The following is a 27,773-nucleotide window of genomic DNA, read 5'->3' on the forward strand; positions in this document are numbered from 1 at the left end:
AACGAGCTACAAATTCTTAAAACACCTTAATCAAATGATAACACGTGCTCTACATATCCATCCATCCATCACTTACCGCTTGTCCAGGGTTCAGGTCGCAGGGGTAGCATCTTCAGGAGAGATACCCAGACCTCACTCTCCCCAGCTACCTCTACCAGCTCCTCGGGGAGGACGCTGAGGCGTTCCCAGGCCAGCCGAGAGATATAATCCCTCCAGCGTGTCCTGGGTCTGCCCCGGGGCCTCCTCCATATAGGACATGCACGGAGAACCTCTCCGAGTAGCCGCCCAGGAGGCATCCACACCAGATGTCCAAACCACCTCAACTGGCTCCATTCGACGTGGAGAAGCAGCGGTTCTACTATGAGACCCTCCCGGATATCTGAACTTCTCACCCTATAATTTCGGCGACCTGTATTCGCGATCTCATTCTTTCGGTCATTACCCATAGCTCATGACCATAGGTGAGGGTAGGGACAAAGATGGACCAATAGATCGAGAGCTTTGCCTTCTGGCTCAGTTCTTTCTTAGCCATGAGGAACCGGTTAAGCGCCTACAAAACGCCGCTTCGTCTGTCCAGCTCCCGATCTCGCCTACCCTCACTTGTGAACAAGACCCCGAGATACTTGAACTCCTCCACTTGAGGCAGTACCTCTTCCTTGACCTGAAGAGGACAATCCACCTGTTTCTGGCTGAGAACCATGATCTTGGACTTGGAGGTGCTAATCCTCATCCCCGCCGCTTCGCACTCGGCCGCGAACCGCCCCAGAGCACATTGGAGATCCCCAGCAGATGAAGCAGATGACATCGTCCGCAAAAAGCAGCGAGGCAATCCTGAGGCCACCAAACTGGACACCCTCAACACTCTGGCTGTGCCTAGAAATCCTGTCCATAAATATTATAAACAGGACCGATGACAAAGGGCAGCCCTGGCGGAGCCTAACCCGCACTGGGAACACGTCTGACTTATTACCGGCAATGCGGACCAAGCTTCTGTTCCGTTCATACAGGGACCGAATCGCCCACAACTGTGGACCCCGGACCCCATACTCCCGAAGCACCCCGCACAGAGGACCTCAGGGAACCCAGTCATAAGCCATCTCTAAATCCACAAAACACATGTAGACTGGATAAGCAAACTCCCAGGCCCCCTCCAGTACCCTTGCAAGGGTATAAAGCTGGTCCAGTGTTCCACGGCCAGGACAAAAACCGCATTGTTCCTCCTGAAACTATCGATCTCACCCTCCTCTCCAGTACCCCAGAATAGACTTTCCCAGGGAGGCTGAGAAGTGTGATCCCTCTGTAGTTGGAACACACCCTCTGGTCCCCTTTCTTAAATAAGGGGACCACCACCCTGGTCTGCCAATCCAACGGCACCTTCCCTGACCTCCACACGCTGTTGAAAAGGCATGTCAGCTACGACAGCCCCACAACATCCAGAGCCTTCAGGTACTCAGGGTGGATCTCATCCAGCCCCGCGGCCCGGCCATCACGTAGCTCTTTAACCACCCAGGCCACCTCAGCCCCAGTGATGGGCAAGCCCCCCCCCAGCACCCTCGGGCTCTGTGCCCTTAGATGTCTCAAAGGCAGTGTGCGTAGATGTATCTGAGGCAGGGTTGAGGAGGTCCTCAAAGTATTCCTTCCACCTCCGGGTGATGTCCCCAGGTGAGGTCAACAGCACCCCCTCCCCACTATAAATAGTAGGAACCAGGAGCTGCTTCCCCCTTCTGATATTCTGGATGGTTTGCCAGAACCTTTTTGAGGCAGACCGAAAGTCACTTTCCATGGCCTCACTGAACTCCTCCCACACCCGGGTTTTTGCTTCTTCGACCACCCGAGCCGCGTTCTGCCTGGCCTGCCGGTATCCGTCAGCTGCCTCCGGAGACCCTGGGCTAATAATTCCCGGTAAGCCTCCTTCTTCAGCTTGACAGCCCCCCTCACCTCTGGTGTCCACCATCGGGTACAGAGGTTACTGCCACGACTGGCACTGACCACCCTGCAGCCACAACTCTGTACGGCCACTTCCACAATGGAGGTCCGGAACAGTGTCCATTCAGACTCAATGTCCCCAACTTCCCCCAATATGCAGTTGGAATTCTGCCAGAAGTGCGAGTTAAAGCTCCGGCGAACAGGAGCCTCTGCCTGACCTTCCCAGCAGACCCTCACTATACGCTTGGGCCTACCAGGTCTGACCGGCTTCCTCCCCTGCCACCTGAGCCAACCCACTACCAGGTGGTGATCATTTGACAGCTCTGCCCCTCTCTTTACCCGAGTGTCCAAGACAGAAGGCCGCAGGTCAGATGATACGATTATAAAATCGAAATTGAGCTGTAGCCCCAGGTGTGTTCATACCATGTACACTTGTGGACACCCTTATGCTCGAACATGGTGTTCCTTATGGACAAACCATGCATTGCACAGAAGTCCAATAACAGAACACCACTCGGGTTCAGATCAGGGAGGCCCTTCCTCCCAATCCCCCCCCCCTCCAGGTCACACTGTCATTGCCCACGTGAGCGTTGAAGTCCAAAAGAACCCTATGATAAGGTATTATAACAAAGTCTCGTTGAACCCTCAAAGTTTTTGAACCCTCCAGACATGGTCACTGTTTTTGTAAAAAAACATTAAAATAAATTTATTACACATACATCCAAATCCCAATTTGTAAAGCACACCTTCCAAATAATGGACACACACACAAAAAGAGATATATTTTCATTATTTAATTCAACAAAGGTGGTTTATTTCAGAAAAACTGAAAATTTAACATGTGCAAAAGTATGTGAAGTACTTGTACTTGGAGTAGCTTGTGGCTCCTCCTTTTGCAGCCATTACTTCAACTAAACGTCTTTGGTAACCACTAACCAGTTTCTCACATCTGCTTATGGGGATTTTTGCCCACTCCTCCTTGCAGAACTCAGCCAGTTGAGAGAGGTTGGAGGGACACCTGGCATGTACCAACTTCTTCAGGTCTCGCCACAACATTTCAATTGGGTTAAGGTCCGGACTTTGACTAAGCCAATCCAGAGTGCGAATCCTCTTTCTCTGAAGCCATTCCATTGTAGTTTTGCTGGAATGCTTTGGGTCATTGTATTGTTGCATAATCCATTTTTGTCCCAGCTTCAACTCCCTGACTGATGGCAGGAGATTCTGGTCAAGAATTTGTTGATATGCCGAAGAATTCATGGTTCCTTGAATAATATGGAGTCGTCCAGGTCCAGAAGCAGAAAAGCAGCCCCAGACCTTCACATTTCCACCACCATACTTCACTGTTGGGAGGAGGTTCTTTTCTTCATATGCCGTGTTGGCTTTTCTCCAAACATGTTGGTTTTTATTGTGACCAAATAATTCTATTTTGGACTCGTCTGTCCAGAGAATGGACTTCCAGAAGGCCTCTGGTTTGTCCAAGTGCTCTCTGGCAAAGTTGAAACGAGCAGCTTTGTTCTTTTTTGAGAGCAGAGGCTTCCTTCTAGCAACCCTCCCATGAATGTCATGGCTATTCAATTTTTGTCTGATTGTAGATGCATGCATGATATTTTTGATGGGCGTCCACTTCTAGGCAAAGTTGCTGTCATGTTGAAGGCCCTCCATTTGTAAATTATCTGTCTTACAGTGGATTGATGGAGCTGGAATCTTTTGGAGATGGTCTTATAGCCCTCCCCAGACTGATGGGCTGTCACTACCCTCTTCTTCATGTCCTCGGATATCTCCTTTGCTCTTGGCATTGTTGATTTGTATGGGACCACAGTGGTTTGGTTGGTTTCCTCTCTCTTTTAATTAGTGCAGACTAAACCCTTTCCCAATGATGTCTCATTTCATTGGTCTGCTTAAATGATTAATTAAGCACCCAAAGTCTGAGTCTGTTACCTGCTTGACTTAACCAGTGCAGTGGTTCACTTACTTTTGCACACACACTAATTCCATGTTTCATGTAGTTTTTGGGCTACTTAAACAAGTCCCGCTAAACAAGTACACGCAATTGATAAACATATATCTGACATTTCATACATAAAACTGGTGATGATGAAATAATAAAATCACGGTAAAACAACAGAAACATCTAAACTGCTCAAGGGGTTCACATACTTTCAGGCAGCATTGTATATTTACAGGTGATAAGCTGATTAAGGTGTTGTGATGACTCGATTACTGCATTTTCAAGATCAGCTCCACAATCGGGTCATTAAAAAAACATGTAAACACCGTAATTGGGTTATCGTATGTAAACATAGTTACAGTCAGCTAACGGAAAAACATAGATCTTACCTTTGGAAACAGAATGTCTCCCCCATATGGTGTGTAGGATTGGGCAGTATGGCTCAAAATCAGTATCTCTGTATTTTTAAACAGAATAGCCATACAGGCAGAGATAGCAATTTCTACTCTTCAAAACAGTTTTGATACATTTAAAACAACCCACCCCTAATGGTAGTGCTGAGTGAGTGATGCCTTGTGATGCTTTGGGGTTTCCTCAAGAAGCTGCTCAATGCAGACCATAACCTCAAGGACAGAACAATACAGAAGGGGGATTCCTCTGTCCACTATGCTAAATCCTGATTTGTCTTAGGTTACACAGGGATATAATCTATTTTCTATATCTGTTGGAGAAATAATTCAATCTTAGATTGTTTAATTGTGTGTCTGTTTTTATGGGAAGAACGAACAAGAAACAAGATGCAATAACATTCTGTCCTAACAAATGTCTTAGCTATTCAAGCTGTTTATTTCTTCTATTTATATGTCAGTTTTATAAAATAGGACACGCTCCAATATCCTTAGATATGAAGGTAGTTTTGTTTAGAAAAAGATAACTCCACATATCTGCAGATAGTTTAAAGTTGACTGTCTAAATTCCCATCACAGATTTCAACATGTCCAGTTCCATTATCTTATAGATCCAAGTCCTTATCTTATTCCTCAGACCCAAGTCCCTAATTTTCACCTGTATTGTCTCCTCAGGTGCACTTGGAAGCTGCCTCCCCCAGTTCTCCACTATGCCCTTTCTATTTTGCAGCCCTAACAGCATTTGTCACTATGCTTCTCGCAACGACTTCTCCTATTGGCTGTCCACAGATGAAGCAATGCCTGACAATATGATGCTCATCTCTGCGCATCTTCTAAGGCCATACATAAGCAGGTAAACCACTGTTGTCTTTGTTTATCGAGATTTCAGTGACATCTCTTGGGTACTAGTTTGTATTACAGATAAATGAAAATTTATTAAAAATGTATTTGTATTACATGGTTTTTAGTTTCCTGTTGATTTACTTTGTATTTTGCTAGAGAAAAGCAAATACACAATCAGGGTACCTCAATAAGTTACAAAATTTCTTCAACTAACCTGTAAAAGTTAAGATTTATTTAATTCACAAGTACTATGAAAACAATCACTTTTAAGGAAAATCCATTTTTCTTCCAGTATCCTCTATATCAGGGGTCCCCAAACTTTTTTCTGCGAGGGCCACATAATTTTTTCCTACTTTAATGGGGGACCGGGTTGGTTTATAGCAGAAAATTACACGAGTGACTACTAGTATTATTGTGGAGATTTTATTATGATTTTAATAATAGTGAATGATTTTATTTCCATTAACTCTGCATAGGCACTGCATCATATTTATCGCTTTCTATGGCGACTGCTCACATTTTTTCATTTTTCATTATATCTACTAATAAACTGTAAAAAGGATTTGATTGTTGCTACTTTTCTTGCGTTTCAAACTGCCTTTCCAAAGTGATGGGTGTGGGGTGGAGTGACATTCCAGACTGATGGGCCATTGACAGTATGCAAACTACTACAGGTGTGGGGACACCTATTTCATCAATATTCATTGTGCAGGCCACTGACTTTGAGAAAAAGAGTGTCACTCTAAAGTGCTAACACTTTAGTAATCAAACCACATAAAATTTCAGAATGTCTCTTTCACCTATGTGTAGCCAAACCCTGTGTCTATAAGCTTCAGACCTCAAAAGTCTTGGCTAGAAATGTTTATAATGTGATTTTTTACAGTTTCTCAGCATGTCTGAAATTTTTGAAAAGTATATGTTTAAAGTTGATTTTAACAAAAAATAGAATAATAACATTCTAAGTGGTCTCAGATTACTGAATAAAAGCACATGTAACACTCTGGGATAAATGTTTTTCAGATAGGTGAAATATTTGAAAATGTCAAGGCATGTCAGACTACCCCAAAGGTGGCTGAGAGGCCTCAGACTCCAGAAGGTTAACCCTCTGGGGATGAGGGCATCGTCGACCACATATCTTTCTCGTTTATTTCAGTTTATATCTCGCTGAAATCATTATGTAGAATCATGAAAAAACACTGACTAAATCTTTTCAAAACTTCCATTGTCGGAAGTATTAAAGTTTTTAAAATTAGGTTAAATAGGCAAAAATGTAAACCATGTCACCTTTCTTTGTTTGACCTGCATCGGGGGCGTGTAGTATTCACGTTCTAAATAGCAGCATTACCACGTATTCAAACGCGGGTTTGAATCGACGACCTTGTGATTATAGACACACAGGCTTAGCCCACTTACCCAGCAACACAGACCGGAGATTCGCAGCTGACTGGCAATACTGGCGCAAAGCTTCAGCGGCAGAAACGTATCCGTGTGCCATATTGTACCCAATCAGTGTAAACACTACCCACTGGTACCCAGACATGTGCTCTTGTTTATTTAAGTCACAATGGGCATATTCATATATTTCTTTACCCAATACCAACTGTTGGATTTTCATGTTATTATCATGCGAATATGGCAATTTGCAAATGGGCAGGCGATCAGAGTTGCTTCGAGACGCAGACGCTTAAGTCAGTCACTCTTGTTCTTTCTATTCATATCACGAAGCTGTAAAAATATATTTAGTTTCTACCTATATATATTTGAAAAGTAGACCATCCAAGGTTTCTGAGGTTGCTTTTTAAATGTGTATATGACAACAACTCGCAGAGTTATTTAAACGGTTTGGCGAATTTTTTGTCAGATCCCTCCAGAGTATTTATTATGCCTCCTAATGCTAGAAAAGTTTATTATTTTGTTATGCACCATACAGACAAATGGTCATTACTTTTCAGTGCTATTCAAAATCAAATAATTAACTTATGCATATTAATTAGTGTGAACTGTGGGCTTGCTTCTGGCTGGTGAGATGTCCAATGTCAGGTTCCAGTCCTGTCACAGCCAGCCTCAAAGACTGATGCAGATGTCAGTGAGTCTTGATCTCATCGGAGTTTTCATCAGTTTCATGCATGAAAAGATTTGCTCACAGATATATGTGCTGCCAAAAAGTGTGGACATCTTCATTGCATGCCTTTTGATGTTTGGGTATGTCTCGTTAGGGAGGGCAGCATAGAATTCAATGAGACCGTTGGGCTGAAATGCGTCTCTCAGAACATCACAGTTCTGTAACTCAGCCAACTCAAACTGATAAGAAGGCAAGGCTTCATCAATGTCGGCAGCGAAGGGGTTCTGGAAAAGGCGGATTTCTTTAGCGTTGACATGTAGCTCATGGAATCGCACGTCAAACTCCGCCTTCAGCATTTCCAGCGCTTCCACGGATTTTTCAGATGGGAATGGGGTCGCTGGTTTCTCAGCTGAGAGACTTTGGGTAACAGGGAGATGAGTGAAGTCTTGCTTTTGCACTTGTCCTGCAAGCAGTGCTAGTTTCACCTCAAATGCTTTTATATGTGAATACATGTCACATATTAGTTTCCCCTTGCCTTGGAGCTGCAAGTTGAGGCCGTTCAACATTTCTGTCACATCTGTTAAAAAGGTAAAAAGTCCCATTTCCATTCTGCGTCGATCAGTTCTGGGACAGTTTTGCCCCCTCACACACTTCAAAGCTTGAGCTAACTCCGCGAAGAAAAATTAGCAGCTGTGCCGTGTCCTGCACGTCATTGCTCTCATCCAATGCTAATGCAAAAATTCAAATTCTTTAACTTTCTCCTGCAGCCGGGCATATACATTATCCCCCTTTTCTTCAATTCGTCTGGTGATTGTTCTTGCGTACAGACTCACCGCATTTAAGATGTCTTTTTTATCGGGGCACACCTCCTCCACAACAGCATTCATACATTTCTTGACGAACTCACCGTCACTGAATGCTCTACCGCTGCTTGCAATCAGTTTAGCTACCTTAAAGCTAGCTCGAACGGATGACTGGTTCAACTGGGTTTGGCATAAAAACATAATCTGCTGAGCTGATAGTACAATTTTTAGCTTCGACACTTTGTCTGCTCTCAGTTGGTCTTGCAAGCTTGCATACTTTTCTCTATGGCGGGTTTCATAGGTTCGGCGCGGATTGTATTCTTTGAACACAGATAGCCTACTGTTTCTTGACAGATGAGACAAACTGCCACTTTGCACTGAACAAAAAAATAGTCACTTGTCTACTTTTCATTAAATACCCTGCATTCTGAATCAACAGAACACACTTCCCAACCGTTTTGCCATTTTGTCTTCTCTTTGAGCTCGCGCATCACCTGTTTGTTCACAAAGGCACGTTACGTCGAACGTACCATTCTGTTGGTATGTGATTTTTAAAATTAATTAGGCTACGTTAATAACTAAGGGAAATTTTAGTTTGAAAGCCAACCTTTATTATCAAATACAGACAAGTATATTTAAAATTACATTTTAAAATTACAAAATATGTCTCTGGCAATGTTCAGAGGACCGGTCCAAATGTGGGGGCGGGCCACAATTGGCCTGCGGGCCGTAGTTTGGGGACCCCTGCTCTATATCTTTATGTTTGTAAGATCAGTTTAGTTTTTTTGCATTTGTGAGTTTACATTTTTGATAGATTAGATGCATATTAATATATTTGTGTCATTCCAGTGTTTAAACTGTTGTACTTATGTCACGTTGAAACTCCACCAATATATCCATGAGGCTTTTAGCCTAATTGATCCGTCTGCTATAGATCTGTGTTTCTCAACCCAGTCCTTGGGATCCCCTAGACCAGTGGTTCCCAAACTTTTTCCAGCCACGTACCCCTTGAGACATGTCAGCCTCAGCCGCGTACCCCCTGCTACCAACGACTCTTAATTAGTGTCTATAAATAGATTGCAATACCGCATGCATAAAAATAAATACTGAACAGTCGATTATTTCTCACCACCAAATGAATTTATTAATATATTTTAGTAATAGATTGTTGCTATCCGGTGGGAGAATTTCACAGTAGGGATGGGCACGGAAAAGGTTTTTGGTTACCGTCCCATCCCATTCGCGTTGGAGGGTTTCCATTCCCATCCAATTTAACCGCCAAATTTTCAAAACCCATTCCCATCCCGTTCAGTCCCGTGGGATCAGTGTTGTTTTTGACAACCATCTTAGATTTAGTCTTAGTCTTAGTCTTTTGGACTAAAATGCTTATTAGTTTTAGTCAAATTTTAGTCACTTCTATATGTGATAGTTTTAGTCCAGTTTTAGTCGACAAAAACTCAAAAAGGTTTTAGTCTAGTTTTAGTCAAAAAAAAGAAAAAAGAAGTATAGTCTTTTAACAAATTAATTTAGGTCAATAAGTATTGGAGATTGCTGCTGGGCAGTGTCACACATAAGTTGTGAAAATAGCAGCAGATCTATAAGTTCAACACATTGTGAGCTTGCAGATCAGATATTTTCACCAATAATTACAATAATAAAGGAATGGTTTTAGACATATAAGGTTTCCACCCAACTGCAAATACTTTCTGATCTAATGATTGTGCATTACACACAGATAAAGTGGTAACAGTGGAATCAATGTTCATTACTCCAAAAAAGCCAAAAACAAAAACATTCTACTTCAGCAATTGTGGCTTTTAGACTGAAGCTAGCAGACTCTTCGTATAACAATAATTCAACCTGTTTAACATATCAAGTTACACGCTGACAGAACATAGACACACAAAGAGATGACCACACCGTCACTGAATGTAAACATGGCTAAACATGTAACACACACACAATGAACTGACGTTAGCGTAACAAAAGCTAACTTTAGCCTGAAGTTAGCAGCCCATTTGCGGCAGGAGTATGTGGAAAACTTACTAATTTATAAGCTTACTATGAAATTTATCACGAGCCGATTGTCGAGTAACATTGTAACGTTACGTAGGCTATACGATATGTTAACAGCACTTGTAACTTACCTTCGAAAAAATATCCTTGTGGTGAGCCTTCAGGTGCCGCTTAAGGTTGGTCGTATTTTTTCCGCCTACTTTGTGGCCACATTTGTCACCGTCTTCCTTCACAATACACTCTGTTTTATTATCTGCTGGGTTATATTTAAAATACACCCATATGTCGTCTCTACGTTTGCGACCACCAAGCCCCTGTGTTGAAACTGCCGCCATTGTGGTCCATTGTCTGTGATGAGTGACAACAGTGTGACGTGTTGAGCACGTTGTGCGCTGCATGCCAGGTGATGGGCGTGACCAAACAAGGATAGAATGCAGCAACAGATACTTTTTAGGTTTTAATTGACACGCACAATAAGCAGAAATGTCATGCATTTTAAACGTCTGACAGACCACCCACTAACATTTTCGTCCATTCTCGTCTCGTCAACGAAAACTCACACAAGTCTCATCATGTTTTAGTCATCAAAGAGCAGTGTTTATCTCGTCACCGTCTCGTTATCGTCATGAAAAAAAGTGGCGTCAACTAAATGATTTCGTCATCGTCATCGTCATCGTTGACGAAAACAACACTGCGTGGGATGCCATTCCCGTACCGTCCCATTCCCGTCAAATTTCAAAAAATCTTCTACCGCTCCCGTGTTTTTCATATATTTCCGTTAGCGCTTGTTTTCCGCGACCAGAGTGGCAGATATTTTTGACTAGGGTCCTGGGAAAGTTGCACCAGCATCATACTGGTGCATGCCATGGCAGAATTTCAGAATAGAAAAATACGCAGGACTTTCAGTCCTGTCATTGTATTGTAATTCTGCTTTACTGCTAGTGTGTGTTCCTTTTGCTCATTAAACCCCGCATTTCCCCGATCCTATGTCTCCTCCCCTCTGCTTCCCCGGTCAGCGTTGTGACAGTGAACCTACTTCCATGCTACAATGTGAACATTTGCCATGTTCCTAAAAATTCTGTTTATTGCACAGTGTCTGACCACACAGACCTAGATCATACTGGACATATCAACTGGACATATTTTCCACTATTACAGATTGATGTCTTGCATATACCTACTGATTTTATCGATTACTCAAGAACATACAATATAATTAATACCAATTGTTTTCACTGTAAAAATAATTCCCATGGTTGTTCATATTCTCATTCTTACTTAATATTTACTTTTTAATAATATATATAACGAACCGAATCAGGCTTAATCAAGATAGGTGATCTATCACTTTAACGATCCCCAAAATTAACCTCCTGGACCAGACAAATACAAATTAACGAATGATTAAACATTATATGCGTCTCTTTTTGTATGTTTTCTAAATAAGACCGCGTGCCCATACCCAACTGTAATAGCGATTAAAGCGATCTATTCTTTTAGTATTTATGTTAAAGCAAGACATTTATTTTATTACTGTTGTGGGATTAATCTTTGGAAACACTTAAATTTAATAAGCACAAAAACATATGACATAAACACGACTGTATTTTGTGTTTTACGACTTTTTTGGAGGTCACCGACTCCGCTGTTGCGAGAATTACTGACTGTCTCGTTGTTCGAATTCGTGATTCCCCCCGCTCCCTCGCGTACCCCCTACAGCCTCTTGCGTACCCCAGAGGGTACGCGTACCCTAGTTTGGGAACCGCTGCCCTAGACAGTCCACATTTTTGCTCCCTCCTAACTCCCAGCTCACCTGTACCAGGTATTTTGTGCTCTTGAATGGGTGAAAGCTGGGAGGGAGCAAAAATGTGGACTGTCTGGGTGTCCCCAAGCACTGGATTGAGAAACACTGCTGTAGATGTTACTCAACAGGTGTTGCTTCAATGTAGCTTAATTGTGATACATGTATATACTAATATATTTCTATGTACAATTGTGTTATATATTTCTTAGACAATTATATAATTATTCACAAGCATTTTGAATGTTACATGTTCAACTTTCTGAATACTGCAAGATTGTTTGGCCATGTAGGGCCCCCTGACTTAATACATCCCTCCAGAGCAAATAGTGGAAAATGCAATTAGAAGAGCATTTCGATTAAAAGTCAGTGGTAGAATGCACGTAAGGGTACAATACATGCGACATACCCATATTTTGGTGTTTCTACAAAATCAACTAACTCTCTCAATTCTGAATCGATTTTCATGAAATATGGTTTGTTATAAATATGTAGTGTTATATGATATTATACATACAATATTAGAATATAATAAAATGTAATATGTATGTGCAGTTATAATACAATGTAGTATTATATTATTCCTGCAATTCTGATCATATAATGTATAGTAATACAACACTGCATTGAAGTTAAATATGATACTGGTTACTTATTGGAATTAAATTCAGTTACTAGGGGCAGATGTAATCAACCCTATGACAAAATACACTATATGGACACCTGGGGCCTCATGTATAACGACGTGCGTAGAATTCACACTAAAACATGGCGTACGGACAAAACTAGGAATGTGCGTAAGCAAGAAAAAATCCAGATGCATAAAACTGTGCGTACGCACAGATCTACGCACATTCCCTTTATAAATCCGAATGAGCGTGATATTTTACGTACGTGAACGAGCCCACAGCTACCCCCCGACCCACCCATAATTATGTATATTTGCATATGTAAATCTATATAAACGTCCGCTTTGTTCTATGTTGTTCTTAAACAACAATGGATAAACCACGAGGGAAAAAGAAGTATTTCAGCGAGTGCGAAGTGGAGGTCATGTTAACAGAAATCGAGAAAAGAAAAGTGATATTATTTGGTGGTATAAGTGGCATCAGCAATAAACGAAAGTTTATGGAGTGGCACAGCGTGGCGGAGTCAGTTTAAAGTGTTGGTTCCGAAATTTGCACGGTGGCCGAAATTAAAAAGAAGTGGTAGGACATTAAAATCGACGGCGGGAAAAACGAGCGGCCGCTCACCTTAAGAGTCTTAACAGCACAGGCGGAGGTAGCGGAATTCCCGGTCTCATACCCTTTGAGCAACTAGTTGCTGCGATGATTGGGGACACACTTTTATCGGGTGAGGGGAACGCCGATGTCATCGCGGGTGATTTTTTCTCGTACCATACTTGTTTGAATTAATTGCATGTTTATGAATAACACGTAGGGCGCAGATGCAATTCATCCTGCGATGCATAAGTCTGTTGCAGGCTGGACAGTTGCCATTACACAATGTCACAAATATGTCCAATATTTGATTCTCATCTTCGTTAATTTACTTTAAATACTGACACATACAGTACTGTCATAATATAATATAAAATAATATATTTTACTCTACAACCGGAATCCTGGAAAAGTTGGGACGTTCTTTAAATTTGAATAAAATGAAAACTAAAAGAGTTAAATCACATGAGCCAATATTTTATTCACAACAGAACATAGATAACAACAGATGTTTAAACTGGGAAATTGTACACATTTATCCACTAAATGAGCTCATTTCAAATTTGATGCCTGCTACAGGTCCCAAGAAAGTTGGCACGGGGGCAACAAATGGCTGAAAAAGCAGGAAAGTTTAAAAAGATTCAGCTGGGAGAACATCTAGCAACTAATAAAGTTAATTGATATCACCTACAGTGCATAACATCATCAAAAGATTGAGAGAAACTGGAGATATCTCTGTGCGTAAGGGACAAGGCCAAAGACCTTTATTGGATGCCCATGGTCTTCGGGCCCTCAGACGACACTGCATCACTCATCGGCATAATTGTGTCAATTACATTACTAAATGGGCCCAGGAATACTTCCAGAAACCACTGTCAGTAAACACAATCCGACGTGCCATCTACAGATGCCAACTAAAGCTCTATCATACCAAAAGGAAGCCATATCTTAACATGGTCCAGAAGCGCCATTGTGTCCTGTGGGCCAAGACTAATTTGAAATGGACTGTTTCAAAGTGGGAAAGTATTCTATGGTCAGATGAGTCCAAATTTGACATTCTCGTTAGTAATCATGGACCTGAATTCTGGATTTTCCAGAATTCGGGTTGTAATTTTTAAAGTTAGTTTTCACATTAAACAACTTCAGTGCCTAAAACATTAGGGGGAAACGGAAAGCCCAAAAAAATCATATTATAAGTAGGCACTGTAATAAGCCTACCCTTTGTTGTCTGTATTTAAACGCCAGGAGTATTAGGAATAAAATTCATGATTTAGAGGCTCTTATCTCATTGGACTCTTATGATATTATAGCAATAACTGAAACGTGGTTGAGTGATAAGGATGGACAAGAATATAATATGGATGGTTACACATTGTTCCGTAAAGACCGTATAGGTAAGAAGGGAGGTGGTGTTGCAGTATATGTAAAGGAAATCTTGCAGGCAAGGGAGCTTACTGATATAAGTAAAAGTACGGAAGCTATATGGGTAAAATTAGATGCTAAAAACTCAAATAGCCTAATTGTCGGTGTTTGTTACAGAGCACCCAATGTAGCTGCTGAGGAAAGCAGATTGTTATACAGTGATATTAGGATTATGAGCAATAAAAATGATGTGGTAGTTATGGGTGATTTTAATCTACCGGGGATACAGTGGGACATTGTTGCTGGCTCTTCTGAAAATGAACTTGAGATGGTGGAATTAGTACAGGATTGTTTTTTTACTCAGTTTGTTAACACCCCTACCAGGGGAGATGCCATTCTTGATCTTGTTTTGTCTAATAACCAGGACAGGATTGGTAAATTAGATGTTTTAGAACCACTTGACAGTAGCGATCATAACATGGTTAAATTTGAGGTTAAGTTTAGTGCCCGAAGAGCAAAGTCCAAATCAAAAATATATAATGTTAGGAAGGCTAACTTCAATTGTATGAGATTAAAACTAGAAACCGTGAACTGGATGGAGTTAAATAACAAAACTGTTGAAGAGGCATGGGAATTTTTTAAAAGCACATTATTGCAAGTACAAGAGGACTTCATACCTGTTTCTAGCAAGAATAAATCTAGGAAATTGCAACCTAGGTGGTTTAATAGGGACATAAAGTATAAAGTAAGGAGGAAAAGGGCTTTGTTCCAGAGATGGAAAATAACTGATGATGACATAATAAAGCAAGAGTATCTAAATCTACAGGCTGAATTAAAAAATGACATTAGACGAGCTAAAAGGAATGTCGAAAGGAAGATCGCATTGGAGGCTAAGGATGACGTTAAAAGTTTCTTCCAGTATTTTAACTCTAAAAGAGCTCTAAAAGCTGAAATTACTAATCTGCAGGATAGTAAGGGTCTTATAATTGAAAACGACATTGACATAGTAAATGAGTTCAATGATAGTTTTGCACGGGTATTCACTGTCGAGGACACTAGTAACTTACCAGTTCTTATTACTAATTCAACATCGTCTATAACTAATATATATATAACTGAAGCTGATGTTTTGCAAAGCCTAGCTAAGCTCAAAATAAATAAATCACAGGGCCCTGATGGCATCTTACCTATAGTGTTAAAAGAGATGAGGGATATTATTTGCCGACCCTTAACATTACTGTTTCAAAAATCCTTATCTGAAGGTGTGGTACCTTCTGATTGGAAGCATGCCAACATAACGCCCATTTTCAAAAAAGGGGATAGAAGTAATTTGTCAAACTATAGGCCAATCAGTCTAACTTGTATAACTGGTAAAGTTATGGAGGCTATAATCAAAGAGAAAATGGTAGATTACCTGGACTCAAATAACATTTTGAGGGATAGCCAGCATGGATTTAGGAGAGGTAGATCCTGTTTAACAAATCTGTTGGAGTTTTTTGAGGAAGCTACTCAGGAAGTTGATGATAAGAAGGCCTATGATGTCATCTATTTAGATTTCCAAAAGGCTTTTGATGTTGTTCCCCACAAGAGGCTCTCACTTAAACTCAAAGCGACAGGTATTTTAGGAACTGTAGCGACTTGGATTGATAACTGGTTAACGGATAGGAAGCAGCGAGTAGTTATAAGAGGCTCGATGTCACAGTGGGCCTGCGTTCATAGTGGGGTACCGCAGGGTTCAATTTTAGGACCACTTTTGTTCCTAATTTACATAAATGATATAGACACCAATATATACAGTAAACTGGTGAAATTTGCAGATGACACCAAGGTGGGTGGTGTAGCAGATACTGAACTAGCGGCTCAGCAGCTACAGCGGGATCTTAATTTAATTAGTGACTGGGCTGACACCTGGCAGATGAAATTTAACATAGACAAATGTAAGGTACTCCATGTAGGGAGCAGAAATATAAAGTACAGGTATTTTATGGGACCTACTGAAATAAAGGTAGCTGATTATGAGAAAGACCTTGGTGTGTATGTTGATGCTTCCATGTCTCATTCTCGCCAGTGTGGGGAAGCAATAAAAAAGGCCAATAGGATGTTGGGGTACATCTCCAGGTGTGTGGAGTTTAAGTCAAGGGAGGTAATGCTAAGATTATACAATTCCTTGGTGAGACCTCACCTAGAATATTGTGTACAGGTTTGGTCACCATATCTTAAAAAGGACATAGCGGCCTTAGAAAAGGTGCAGCGTAGGGCCACAAGAATGATTCCTGGTCTTAGAGGAATGTCATACGAGGAAAGGTTATTTGAGCTAAATCTGTTCAGCCTCAAGCAAAGGAGACTGAGGGGGGACATGATCCAGGTCTATAAGATTCTAACAGGTTTGGATGCTGTTCAACCGAATAGTTACTTCAGCATTAGTTCAAATACAAGAACTCGTGGCCATAGGTGGAAATTAGCGGGAGAACATTTCAAACTGGATTTAAGGAAGCACTTCTTTACACAGCGTGTAGTCAGAGTATGGAATAGTCTTCCTGATAACGTAGTGCAAGCTGAATCCTTGGGTTCCTTTAAATCAGAGCTAGATAAGATTTTAACAACTCTGAGCTATTAGTTAAGTTCTCCCCAAGCGAGCTCGATGGGCCGAATGGCCTCCTCTCGTTTGTATAGTTCTTATGTTCTTATGTTCTTATTGGTAAGCAGTCTTATCCACAAAGGGCCAGTGTATATTTGCGTTTTGGGGATAAGCTTTAGGTCAGCTGTGAGGTGTGAGAACTCTTCAGCCAATCAGTCCTCTAATTAGTTATTTAATTACAGAGTTGCAGCAAAAACCCACACACAGCGGCCCTTTCTGGATAAAATTGCCCCTCGTCTAAAATGTTGATTTTACCTCTAGGGTAGTTAATCAGTTGCAAAGCAAAACAATTGAGGTAATTAATATGCACGGTGAGGGGAAAATATGTGTAACTCAATAGCACATAACTTTTTCAGCACATTTTTAACTGATGAGAAAATTGAGCCCATGGTCAAGAATTATTAATGCCAATGCAATTTATGTTATTTAATTACAGCTAATGCATTGCTTACTGTGTACATCATGGTTTCCTAACACCTTTTTAAAAATTAGTGCTTGCTGTAGAAAATATTCAGCAACAGAAAAGGTGGCAGTAGGTAACTCCTATAAATCTCAGAAATTTGATACTGTGTACATTCCTTTGAAATTATATGATAAATCTAAAAGTATACAATTACTGTCATGTGTTCATTCAGCTTATATACACTTTATAAAAGCTGTATGCAAAAGATCATTTTGATAAACAGAATGTAACCCCCTATGTGGCAAAATCCTGCCTGTATCTGAAAAGATGTACACTTTCAGAATTGAAAAAAATAACAAATTAATACGATTATACAATGTAGTTGTAACTGTCAGCATCTCTTGCAGGGAATTAAACTGAAGTGGTGTTGCTGGTATTTTTTATAGGTGTACAGTATGTGAAGGCAGTGCAAATACTATTGCATTTCATAGTCAATCTACTGAGATCCCAGATTGTCCAGAAGAATGGGTGTCTCTTTGGACTGGCTTTTCCTACATTGTGGTAAGTATAAATGCTGTAAGTATAAAGCATTCTTATGCTGGTAAGAATTAATATTGTGAACAAAAGGTCAATGTACAATTCTATGCAAAATTCCTATGTAATCAAACAAAATTGTTTAAAATTTTGTTGTAAAGCAGTGATATTATGCCTTTAAAAGTGTCAACTTAGCCATATCAGAACCTGTCCTAAAATCACCCCAGTGTAGAAAAAATTAGCTCAAATAATTTGTCTCCACCACTATGTAGGGAAATTAATCATCAATTAATTAATTATTAATATAAGTTGATGAATATGCTTGAATAGTGTGTTTCTCCAATAAACAATATTATGGAAGTCCCAATCAGTCGGTTCCTGGAAGATTTAGTTCCAGGATACGATGAAATTCATTATTTACAATATTACTACTTAACCTGTGTTAGAACATTTGTCCCGCAAACATAACTCTCACCAGGGATGTACGGCCGTAGAGAGAGTCTCGTGGTACTTTAGGAAAAGTTTGGAACTTTTAAAAGCTTAGGGCAGTTCGCACCAGTGATTTCATTATGAGGCAGAGATCTCTCAGCCAGAGATGTAAAAAGCATAAAAGGCATGCATTTATTTCTAACACTACAACTAACACATGGCAGACATTACACTTAACATAAAACAGCACTCTTTGTTTCACCCTCATCAGTCGCTGAGTGCATCACCCCAAGACTAGGGGTACCAGTTTGCTCTAAGCTCAGACCCTTTGAGCCAAGGCCCAGATTGTTCCTAAGTTTCCAGATGTCTGAGCCATAAAACTTGGAATGTTGGCCTTCCTTTGCCTTGGAATCTCAATCGCCTTGTGAGTGTGTGTGTGTGTGTTTGTTTGTGTGATCCTACACCAATATTTGCAGCCACCATTCAACACATCAATGTATATTTGTTGACTTGACCACTAGCACACTATGATTGCCTGATTAGTGCATCTTATTATTTAACTAATTAACTTAATGAAGTGAGCTGGTGGTGAAATTAACTAATACAGTGGTACCTCAGTTCTCTAACTTATTAGAACTCAAATTTATTAAAAGTCGAACCAACCAGTTCGAAAAAAAATTATCTAGAGCTCGATCTGAGTCTCAGAAGTCAAACCGTGAACGCCGACCAAAGATAACTTGTACGTGCGGGGAAATGCGTCACGCAGCATGTCTCTCAGCGGAAACAAAGGGTAATGCTTCAGTCTCAGCCTCACATTCGTTGTGATAGCATCGTGCATGTTTACACTAGCTGAATACATATATTTACACAGTAAAAATACATTTAGACAATGATAGTAACAGTAATTATTATAATAAAATACATTTAAAAATAAAGATTTCTTATTCATTATTTTAATATTAATAATAAACCATTAATACATTTAATTATAATAATATTATCGTGCCGAGCGGGGACGGAACGGAGACAAAGGCGCAGTCGTCAGGGTATCGGGGAATACGGGGTTTAATTACAGGTAAGGCAGGCAAAACGCAGACGGACAATACAATGACCGGACTGGGGAAACAAACTGAAACACGAACGAAATACAGAGGACTAATGACAACAACCAGAAACAGCTGGCACACGGAAGCAGCAGACGATTGGGGCAGGACACTTTTTTTTTTTTTTTAACCTTACACATTGTTTGGATACATTTATTTTCTTACTTTACAAATTACTGTTTTGCTACATGTGCTTGGATGTGTTTAGTACAGTATATGCTCTTCTTGTTTTATCCGGTACATTTTGTGTTTAAATGCTAAAAAAAAACATATTTAGGTGTAATTTTTTGGTGCCGGGAACCAATTAATTGGTTTTCCATTATTTCTTATGGGGAAAATTCTATCCGAACTCGAACTTTTTAGGATTCGATCCGGAGTTCTGAACGGATTAAGTTCGATTTCTGAGGTACCACTGTACATGGAATGGCTGGGGTACTCCTGAGGAAAGGTTTGGGGGAAGAAAGCAGTGTACATCTAGCCATCCAAGAAGATATTGGGAGGAGCTCAAAGTAGAGCCGCTGCTTATCCGCATCAAAAGGTGCTAGTTGAGGTGGTGTGGACATCTATCTAGGATGCCTCCTAGATGCCTCCCTAGGGGGTGCTTTGAGCATGTCCAACCGGGAGGAGACCCTAGGGCAGAGCCAGTACATGCTGGAGAGATTATATCTCTTGGCTGTCCTGGGAGCACCCAAGTCTCCCCCCAGAGGAGCTGGCTGGGGAGAGAGAGGTCTGGGTATCCTTGCTTAGGCTGCTGTCCCCAGAACCTGGACGTCGATAATTGGCAGATAGATGGATGGGTGGGTGGATATATGTTCCTTTGTATATATTTCAGTGTTAAACTAATATATAATTACTACCCAGATAAATACTTTTAAACATTTTCTTTCACTGCCCAAGACCTTCTGAGTATAAAAAATGTATAAAAAATACATTTTTTATAGTATAACAGTTTACATGTGTTGATTGTAAATGGTGTAAAGGTAATATTGACGTCAGGCCACTCATTTATTTCTACAGCAAACGGGATCCGGCTCTGAGGGCTCAGGCCAGCCTCTGCAATCTCCTGGTTCCTGCCTGGAAAAATTCTATAAAGTCCCCTTTATCGAATGCCATGGCCGCGGCACCTGTAACTACTACAGTGATTCCTACAGCTATTGGCTGGCTGCGCTTAACTCTGACAGCATGTTCCAGTAAGCTATTTGAAGTGCTCTTTCCACCGCTTACCTAGCAGTCTGCAAAATCCTGATCCATTCTGCATACTGCTTGTCTGTCACCTGTCTGTCAAACTGGGAACTGCTCCATGGTAACTGTTGACAACCAGTGAGTCTAATATCTTAAAGATATCTGTATAGAGGACGAAACATGACACATAATCATAAATAAATAAATCAATCGAGGTTTATAGAAAAACAAATGTATTTTATTTATTCCAAAGATTTTTTTGAATTGCTTTTTTTATTTCAAAGATTTTTTTATCCATCTGTATGTAAATGAGTTGGGCAGTCCTAACCCTTTTCTAAAGCACTACTGGCTAGGGGGACTTTGAACATAAGAACATAAGAAATTTACAAACGAGAGGAGCCCATTCGGCCCATCAAACTCGTTTGGGGAGAACTTAACTAATAGCTCAGAGTTGTTAAAATCTTATCTAGCTCTGATTCAAAGGAACCCAGAGTTTTAGGTTCCGCTACACTAGCAGGAAGACTATTCCATACTCTAACTACACGCTGTGTAAAGAAGTGCTTCCTCAAATTTGTTTTAAAATGTTCTCCCACTAATTTCCACTTATGGCCACGAGTTCCGGTATTTAAACTAATATTGAAATAGCCATTTGGCTGAACAGCATCCAGACCCTTTAGAATCTTATAGACCTGGATCATGTCCCCCCTTAGTCTCCTTTGCTCAAGGCTAAACAGATTCAGCTCAGCTAACCTCTCCTCATAAGACATTCCTCTAAGACGAGGAATCATTCTCGTAGCCCTCCGTTGCACCTTTTCTAAGGCAGCAATGTCCTTCTTAAGGTATGGTGACCAAACCTGCACACAATATTCTAGGTGGGGTCTTACCAAGGAATTATATAAATGCAACATCACCTCCCTTGACTTAAACTCCACACACCTAGAGATATAACCCAACATTCTATTGGCCTTTTTTATTGCTTCCCCACACTGATGAGAGTGGGACATGGAAGCATCAACATACACACCGAGATCTTTCTCGTAATCAGCTACCTTTATTTCAGTGGAACCCATAAAATATCTGTACTTTATATTTCTGCTCCCTGCATGGATTACCTTACATTTATCTGTGTTAAAGTTCATCTGCCAAGTATCAGCCCAGTCACTGATTAAATCCAGATCCCGTTGTAGCCTCTCTGCTGCTAGATCAGTGTCTGCTACACCACCCACCTTGGTGTCGTCTGCAAATTTAACCAGTTTACTGTATGTATTGGTGTCAATATCATTAATGTAAATTAGCAACAATAGTGGTCCTAAAATTGAACCTTGCGGTACCACACTATGAACGCAGGCCCACTGTGACATTGTGCCTCTAATGACTACTCGCTCCTTCCTGTCAGTTTTCGATCCAAGCTGCCACAGTTCCTAAAACCCCTGCAGCTTTGAGCTTTAGCAAGAGCCGTTTGTGGGGGACAACATCAAAGGCCTTCTGGAAATCTAAGTAGATCACATCGTAGGCCTTTTTGTGATCAATTTCACTTGTAGCTTCCTCAAAGAACTCAAGTAGATTCGTTAAACAGGATCTACCTCTCCTAAATCCATGTTGGCTATCCCTCAGAATGTTATTTGCATCCAGGTAATCTACCATTTTCACTTGGATTATAGCTTCCATTATTTTTCCAGCAATGCTAGTTAAACTGATTGGCCTATAGTTTGCTGGATTACTTCTATCCCCTTTTTTGAATATGGGTGTTATTATTAGCATGCTTCCAATCTGAAGGTACCACACCCACAGATAACGATTTCTGGAATCTGATCTGATCTGCATTCCATTACTTTGGCCTTGCTTGGATGAGAAGAAATGCTAACTGGCGTTCATGTTAGTAATGCTAAGTTCACACTACATGACTTTCCATATCATCAGATTGCTAAACCCCGTATGTATGGGGTTCAATTTATGCCAAAAATATGTCGATATGCACACTGTCTATGTCTACTGAATATGTAACAATACATTTGCCTGTCATTTCAACTTTAAACGGTACTTTGTCATCTTAGCACATGATGTGTCATCCTCCGTATTGTTTGGCTGTGTCGTTTTATATGTCGTTTTGATGTGTTGTCTGACTGCTGTCCTGCATGTCATTTTGATGTCATTCTCCTTGTCATTTGACTGCATCATTATCCATGTTTTCCTGTGATTTTTGTCTGTGTTTTTTTGTTTCTTATCCATCATTATGCAATTTAAACATGTAACACGATAGGGAGGACTAAAACTACAAAGTGCAATTTAAAGTTGAACTGTTTTGTAAGATGTGCAATCAACAGAGACAATCTCATTATCAGAATAGATTTGTCACAGCTGAAGTACAGTTCAAAACTGAATAGACACAGACACATGTTTTGTTACATGTTCAGTCAACAAGGACAATGAGCTATTGACATATTTTTAGCACAAATGGGAACTCCATATGCATGTCAACATGTTTTTGGCACGAATGGAACCCCATACATATAAATGGCTTAGCAATCTGACGAATTGGACAGTGATCCAAGCAAGGTCAAGGTAATGGAGCCCAGATCAGCAAAGCTCCCCTGGCCAATGGTACTTTAGAAAATGGGTTAGGGCTGCCCAACTCGTTTACATACAGATGAATAAAAAAATAACTAAAAAAATTCTTTGGAATAAAAAACTATGAAAAATAAATCTTTGGAATAAAAAAATAAATTCCTTTATATATAAATCTGTGGAATAGAAAATTACATTTATTTTTCTATAAATCTTTGGAATGAAAAATGAAAGACATCCTCTGACCCTAGAGTCATTCCCTGCTGTATAATACAGAATAATTAACTAAATTGTGTGCTTCTATATGTTACATTACTTATTACAGATAGGTAGTGTAGTTTTAGGAGATTTTTGGACATTGTCCTTAAATTGACTTAACAGTTAAGTCTAATGTTGCTTATTTTACAGGAAGCCAGCAGGCCGGACGATAAAATCAGACGTTCCAGGAAGCCTCATCAGCCGTTGTCGAGTTTGTATGAAGCAATAACTGTAATAAGCTGTACTTATGGCAATACTAGGGTGCGTTCTCTGATAAGTGTCTCTTAGCGTATTACTAAGACTTGAAAGATATACTTTATTCAAGTTGTTTATTGTTCTACATCTGTTCTTCAAACTGTCCCTAAGAGTTTGCCTAGGGATAGCTTCTTAAATGTGATGTATCTACGCACCCTCCATAGGGATGGTGCCAGATTGGTTGACACTGTTGACTCAATTATTGCTTTCATGCATCAACTGCTTGACTGTGGCATGAGAGAAAGAGGTGTTCTTTATAAATATAACACAGCAGGACTGCTTCAGAATATTACATTAATCAGAACTGAGAAACTAAAAATAAAGTACAAAATTAACAAATTGAATCATCTAACTTCAGGAACCCACCTCCTCAAATCTATTTTGACACCATTTAATTTTTGTTTGTTCTATAAAACATCTGTGTTCACCAATATGTGTGTATGTCATTGATACTGGGACAAGCAATGGCACAATTTCCAAAAGAAATGTTGCATTACTGCCTTATAAGAGAATGTCCAGTGTGCTACAATGACTAATAACTATTCCAGGGTGTTTTTGAGGAAAAATACATTGGACTTGTATCTGAATGTTCCTGCAGTGTCAACTCATTAAAATCATGAACCAAAGTTGTGATATAGTATGACTTTCCCTCAGTAGAGAAGTATGTCTATTGCAGGGATGTCAAAAATAGGGGGGGCACCCCCCTCAATAAACAAACAAACAATAAATAAATAAACAACAAACAAATGAATGAATTTTCAGCTGATATTTTGGAAAATATCATTGAAAAGGAAATTACACTACTAGTCAAAAGTTTTTGCACATGATATTTTCTACATTTGCATGTTACTTTTAACATTTACAAAAATACACTGTTCTTTGCTAACAAATAAATTTACCATATGTTCACGATTTGAGTACCTTTATTAGCAAGAAAATCTTTCATTCATCAAATTTTGAGTACATTTTGGTTAACAGCTTGAGATCTAACTAGGTAGAACTGCTGATTTCAGAGGCATGCAGCCCAAACAGTGGGGTCCTCTAGCAGTACGAGTTGACAGCATCGATAAGTGATAGCTAAGAGTGGTTCAGATCAACCTTACGAAAGTATGTCTGTCATGAATGCGGGCAGCTCGAGCACGGGCGCGAGGCATCCGTCACAAAAAGGGGCGGATGGCCCACTGGCGGCTTCCAGGAACAAAAAACGGGGTTTATTAAATAAACAGAAAACACAACAAACACAAAACCAAAAGGACCACAAGGGTCAAAAACTAAAGGGGGTAATAAAAGACTTAATATCACAAATAACAAAAACTGGGAAGGTAAACAGAATACAGATCTAACCGGGGCGGCCGGGACAGAGCAGAGGCGACTGCCCCCTGTGGGCCGGGCGCAGGCGGGCGGGGCATCGCGGCAGAGGCGGCTCCCTGTGGGCCGGACGCAGGTGGGCGGGGCAGAGCAGAGGCGGCGGCCCCCTGTTGGCCGGGCGCGGGTGGGCGGGGCAGAGCAGAGGCGGCGACTTTCCCTGGGCAGGGCTCGGGCATCGCGGCGGCGGTAGCCGCGGAGACTTCCCCTGGGCAGGACTCGGGCATCGCGGCGGCGGTAGCGGTGGAGACTTCCCCTGGGCAGGACTCGGGCATCGCGGCGGCGGCATTACGAATGCTTTTCTTGCCTTGCCCACTTTTCAATACATCTTTTATCCCTGTTCCACCCAATCCACCTTTTCTTAATTCTTCCATCATTTTCCTCCTTTGTTCTTCATATCTTCTGCAATTTATAAGTACATGTTCTATGGTTTCAGGTGTCTGACAAACCTCACAAAAACCAGTAGGATGCTTTCCTATAATGTGTAATGTACTATTCAGGTTACTGTGTCAAATTCTCAATCTTGTCATTACCGTTTCCTATCTTCTAGGCCCTCCCCAGTTCCTTTTCGTTCCAACTTTATTTTGAATGCCATATAAATGTCTCCCTTTAGTTTCCCTATCCCACTGCTGTTGCCTTTCTCTCACAGCTTCTTTCCAAACTATACTTTTCCCTTCAGCTTTTGACATTTTTATATATACTTCAATTTTATCTTTTTTAGTTGCTTGCTTGGCTAGCTTATCCACCCTCTCGTTTCCCAAAATACCTATGTGAGCTGGTGTCCAAATAAGTTGAATCTCTTTACCTTTTCCTTTCCTTGTAGCAATATTGCATACACCAGATCCTGACGGCTATTGGACACCCCTGATCTGAGACTGTACAGTGCAGACCACGAATCACTTCCAATCAAGATTTTACTTATTTTTTCTTCCTTTCCAACCCATTCTAATGCCATCATGATGGCATATAGTTTGACTGTATACACACTCAGTTCATTTGATGTTCGTTTGCTTTCTTCACTTCCCTGGTTACCTATAACAATTGCAGATCCAGTCCTTTCAGATTCAGGATCTTTTGATCCATCTGTGTAAATCTCACTGAGGAACTAAACAGAAGCAGGAACTAAAATACTAAAGGGGTAACGAGACTGACACAGGACAGGTGAGACTAATTAACAAAGACCAGGGAAACAGGGCACAGGTGAAACTAATAAACTCAAAGGAACTAAAAAACAGGGAAACTAAGAACTAACCAAGGAAACATAAACCAACACTAGGGAATTACAAAAAGGTAAAGACAAGCAGGGGCACAAGGAACAAAACCAAATACAAAATCACCAAATACAATAACTAGAAACACTAAGGAGCAACATACAAAAACAGGAGGCAGGATTCAAACACAGGACAGAAGGGTACACAGACAACCACATGCTCAGGGATGGGCAGTATTTTAGATAAATGTATTTAAAATACGTATTTGAAATACAAAATAGTATTTTGTATTTTGTATTGTAAAGCCTTTGGGGAAAATCTAATGTAATTTGTATTTAAATACATTTAAAAGATGAGTATTTTGTATTTTCAAAATACATAAAATACTTTGTGCCAATCAACCTCTTTATCTGGGTGCTGATTTAGTTCAGACACTCCCCTCCCCCAACCTTAACACTCATACACGTGAGCTGCCTGCAGCAGAGTCAGCATTGGATCAGCGACTTTTCTCAGTTTTCTGCATTAAGGTAAGGGTGTCATCATGATCAATTCCGTGTTGATTAAAGTTAAAATGGTGCATCATTCAGATTTGCCTTCAGTAAACATGAAAGAATAAAAAAGCACCGACACGTGTAGGAGGAAAATAGCGTAAGCTGCCTGTTAGCCAATCAGTTTTGACAGTTTTTTTTTTAATCTATCAACTAGCTAGTGAAATGTATTTAAAACATTACTGCATGTTAGGGCGGGGTGATATGACAGAACTTTATATATCTTAGGCAGCGATGATATAAAGTGTGAATCAATTAAACTTTTCAAAATCGTTTACATAGGCCTAGGTCATTTAGAGCAAATAAATCCTTGCAGTGTTTAGTGGGGCAGCAGGAATTATTGGAACATTGGGGTGGATAAAGAAGCATGAATGAATGAATGAATGAATGAATAATATAGTGTGATGTACTTGGTTCGGTTGCACTTTGCTGTTTAAAGCGCGAAAGGAGATTCATATTTACACTTGCACGTTGCCAGGTAAAGTTTTTTTTTTTTTTGTGCGCACACTCCGTGACAGAGTGGAATGCCGACAATGTGCCTCATTATATAATTCTGTAAATCGCCGGGGCAACTCGGTAATTGTTCTCCACACCAAAATAATCAAATAATCCCGTTAAATGCAGTATTTCAATTTGTAACTTGTGATTTTAGAAAAAAAAAAAACATTAATCTGTGTAACACTAAATTGTATTTTTTTAAATTCATTAAACATTTTCTTTTAATTAACGAATGTATGAAACATGGACCATTACTTTATTTAATATTTCTGCTATGCAGGCTCATTTCGTAAATTTTAAGCATTTTACAAACATGGTGCTTAATAAAAATGCCATTTCCATGCCATGCAACATTTCCGAATTGTGATTATGTTCCCCCATCTATGCAAATGATTG

The 27,773-nt window shown here is 40.4% G+C and overlaps 1 protein-coding gene across 4 annotated transcripts in view; it reads left to right on the forward strand.

Annotated features, from left to right (window-relative positions):
• Window positions 1-24,502, forward strand: part of col4a3 (collagen, type IV, alpha 3) — a 119,732-nt gene extending 95,230 nt beyond the window's left edge. For 3 of the 4 annotated variants that reach the window (XM_072701760.1, XM_072701761.1, XM_072701762.1), the window contains 4 exons: window positions 4,957-5,134; window positions 17,876-17,990; window positions 20,513-20,685; window positions 23,651-24,502. In XM_072701760.1, the coding sequence (XP_072557861.1) occupies window positions 4,957-5,134; window positions 17,876-17,990; window positions 20,513-20,685; window positions 23,651-23,729 (545 nt within the window). In that variant the 3' untranslated portion in view covers window positions 23,730-24,502. Of the gene's footprint in view, window positions 1-87; window positions 1,903-4,956; window positions 5,135-17,875; window positions 17,991-20,512; window positions 20,686-23,650 lie in introns of those variants that run through there. The other variant, XR_011983387.1, reaches the window with a different exon arrangement.
• Window positions 24,503-27,773: the final 3,271 nt, after the last annotated feature.

This window comes from Paramormyrops kingsleyae, chromosome 17, assembly GCF_048594095.1.
Source record: "Paramormyrops kingsleyae isolate MSU_618 chromosome 17, PKINGS_0.4, whole genome shotgun sequence".
Taxonomy (NCBI): Eukaryota; Metazoa; Chordata; class Actinopteri; order Osteoglossiformes; family Mormyridae; genus Paramormyrops; species Paramormyrops kingsleyae.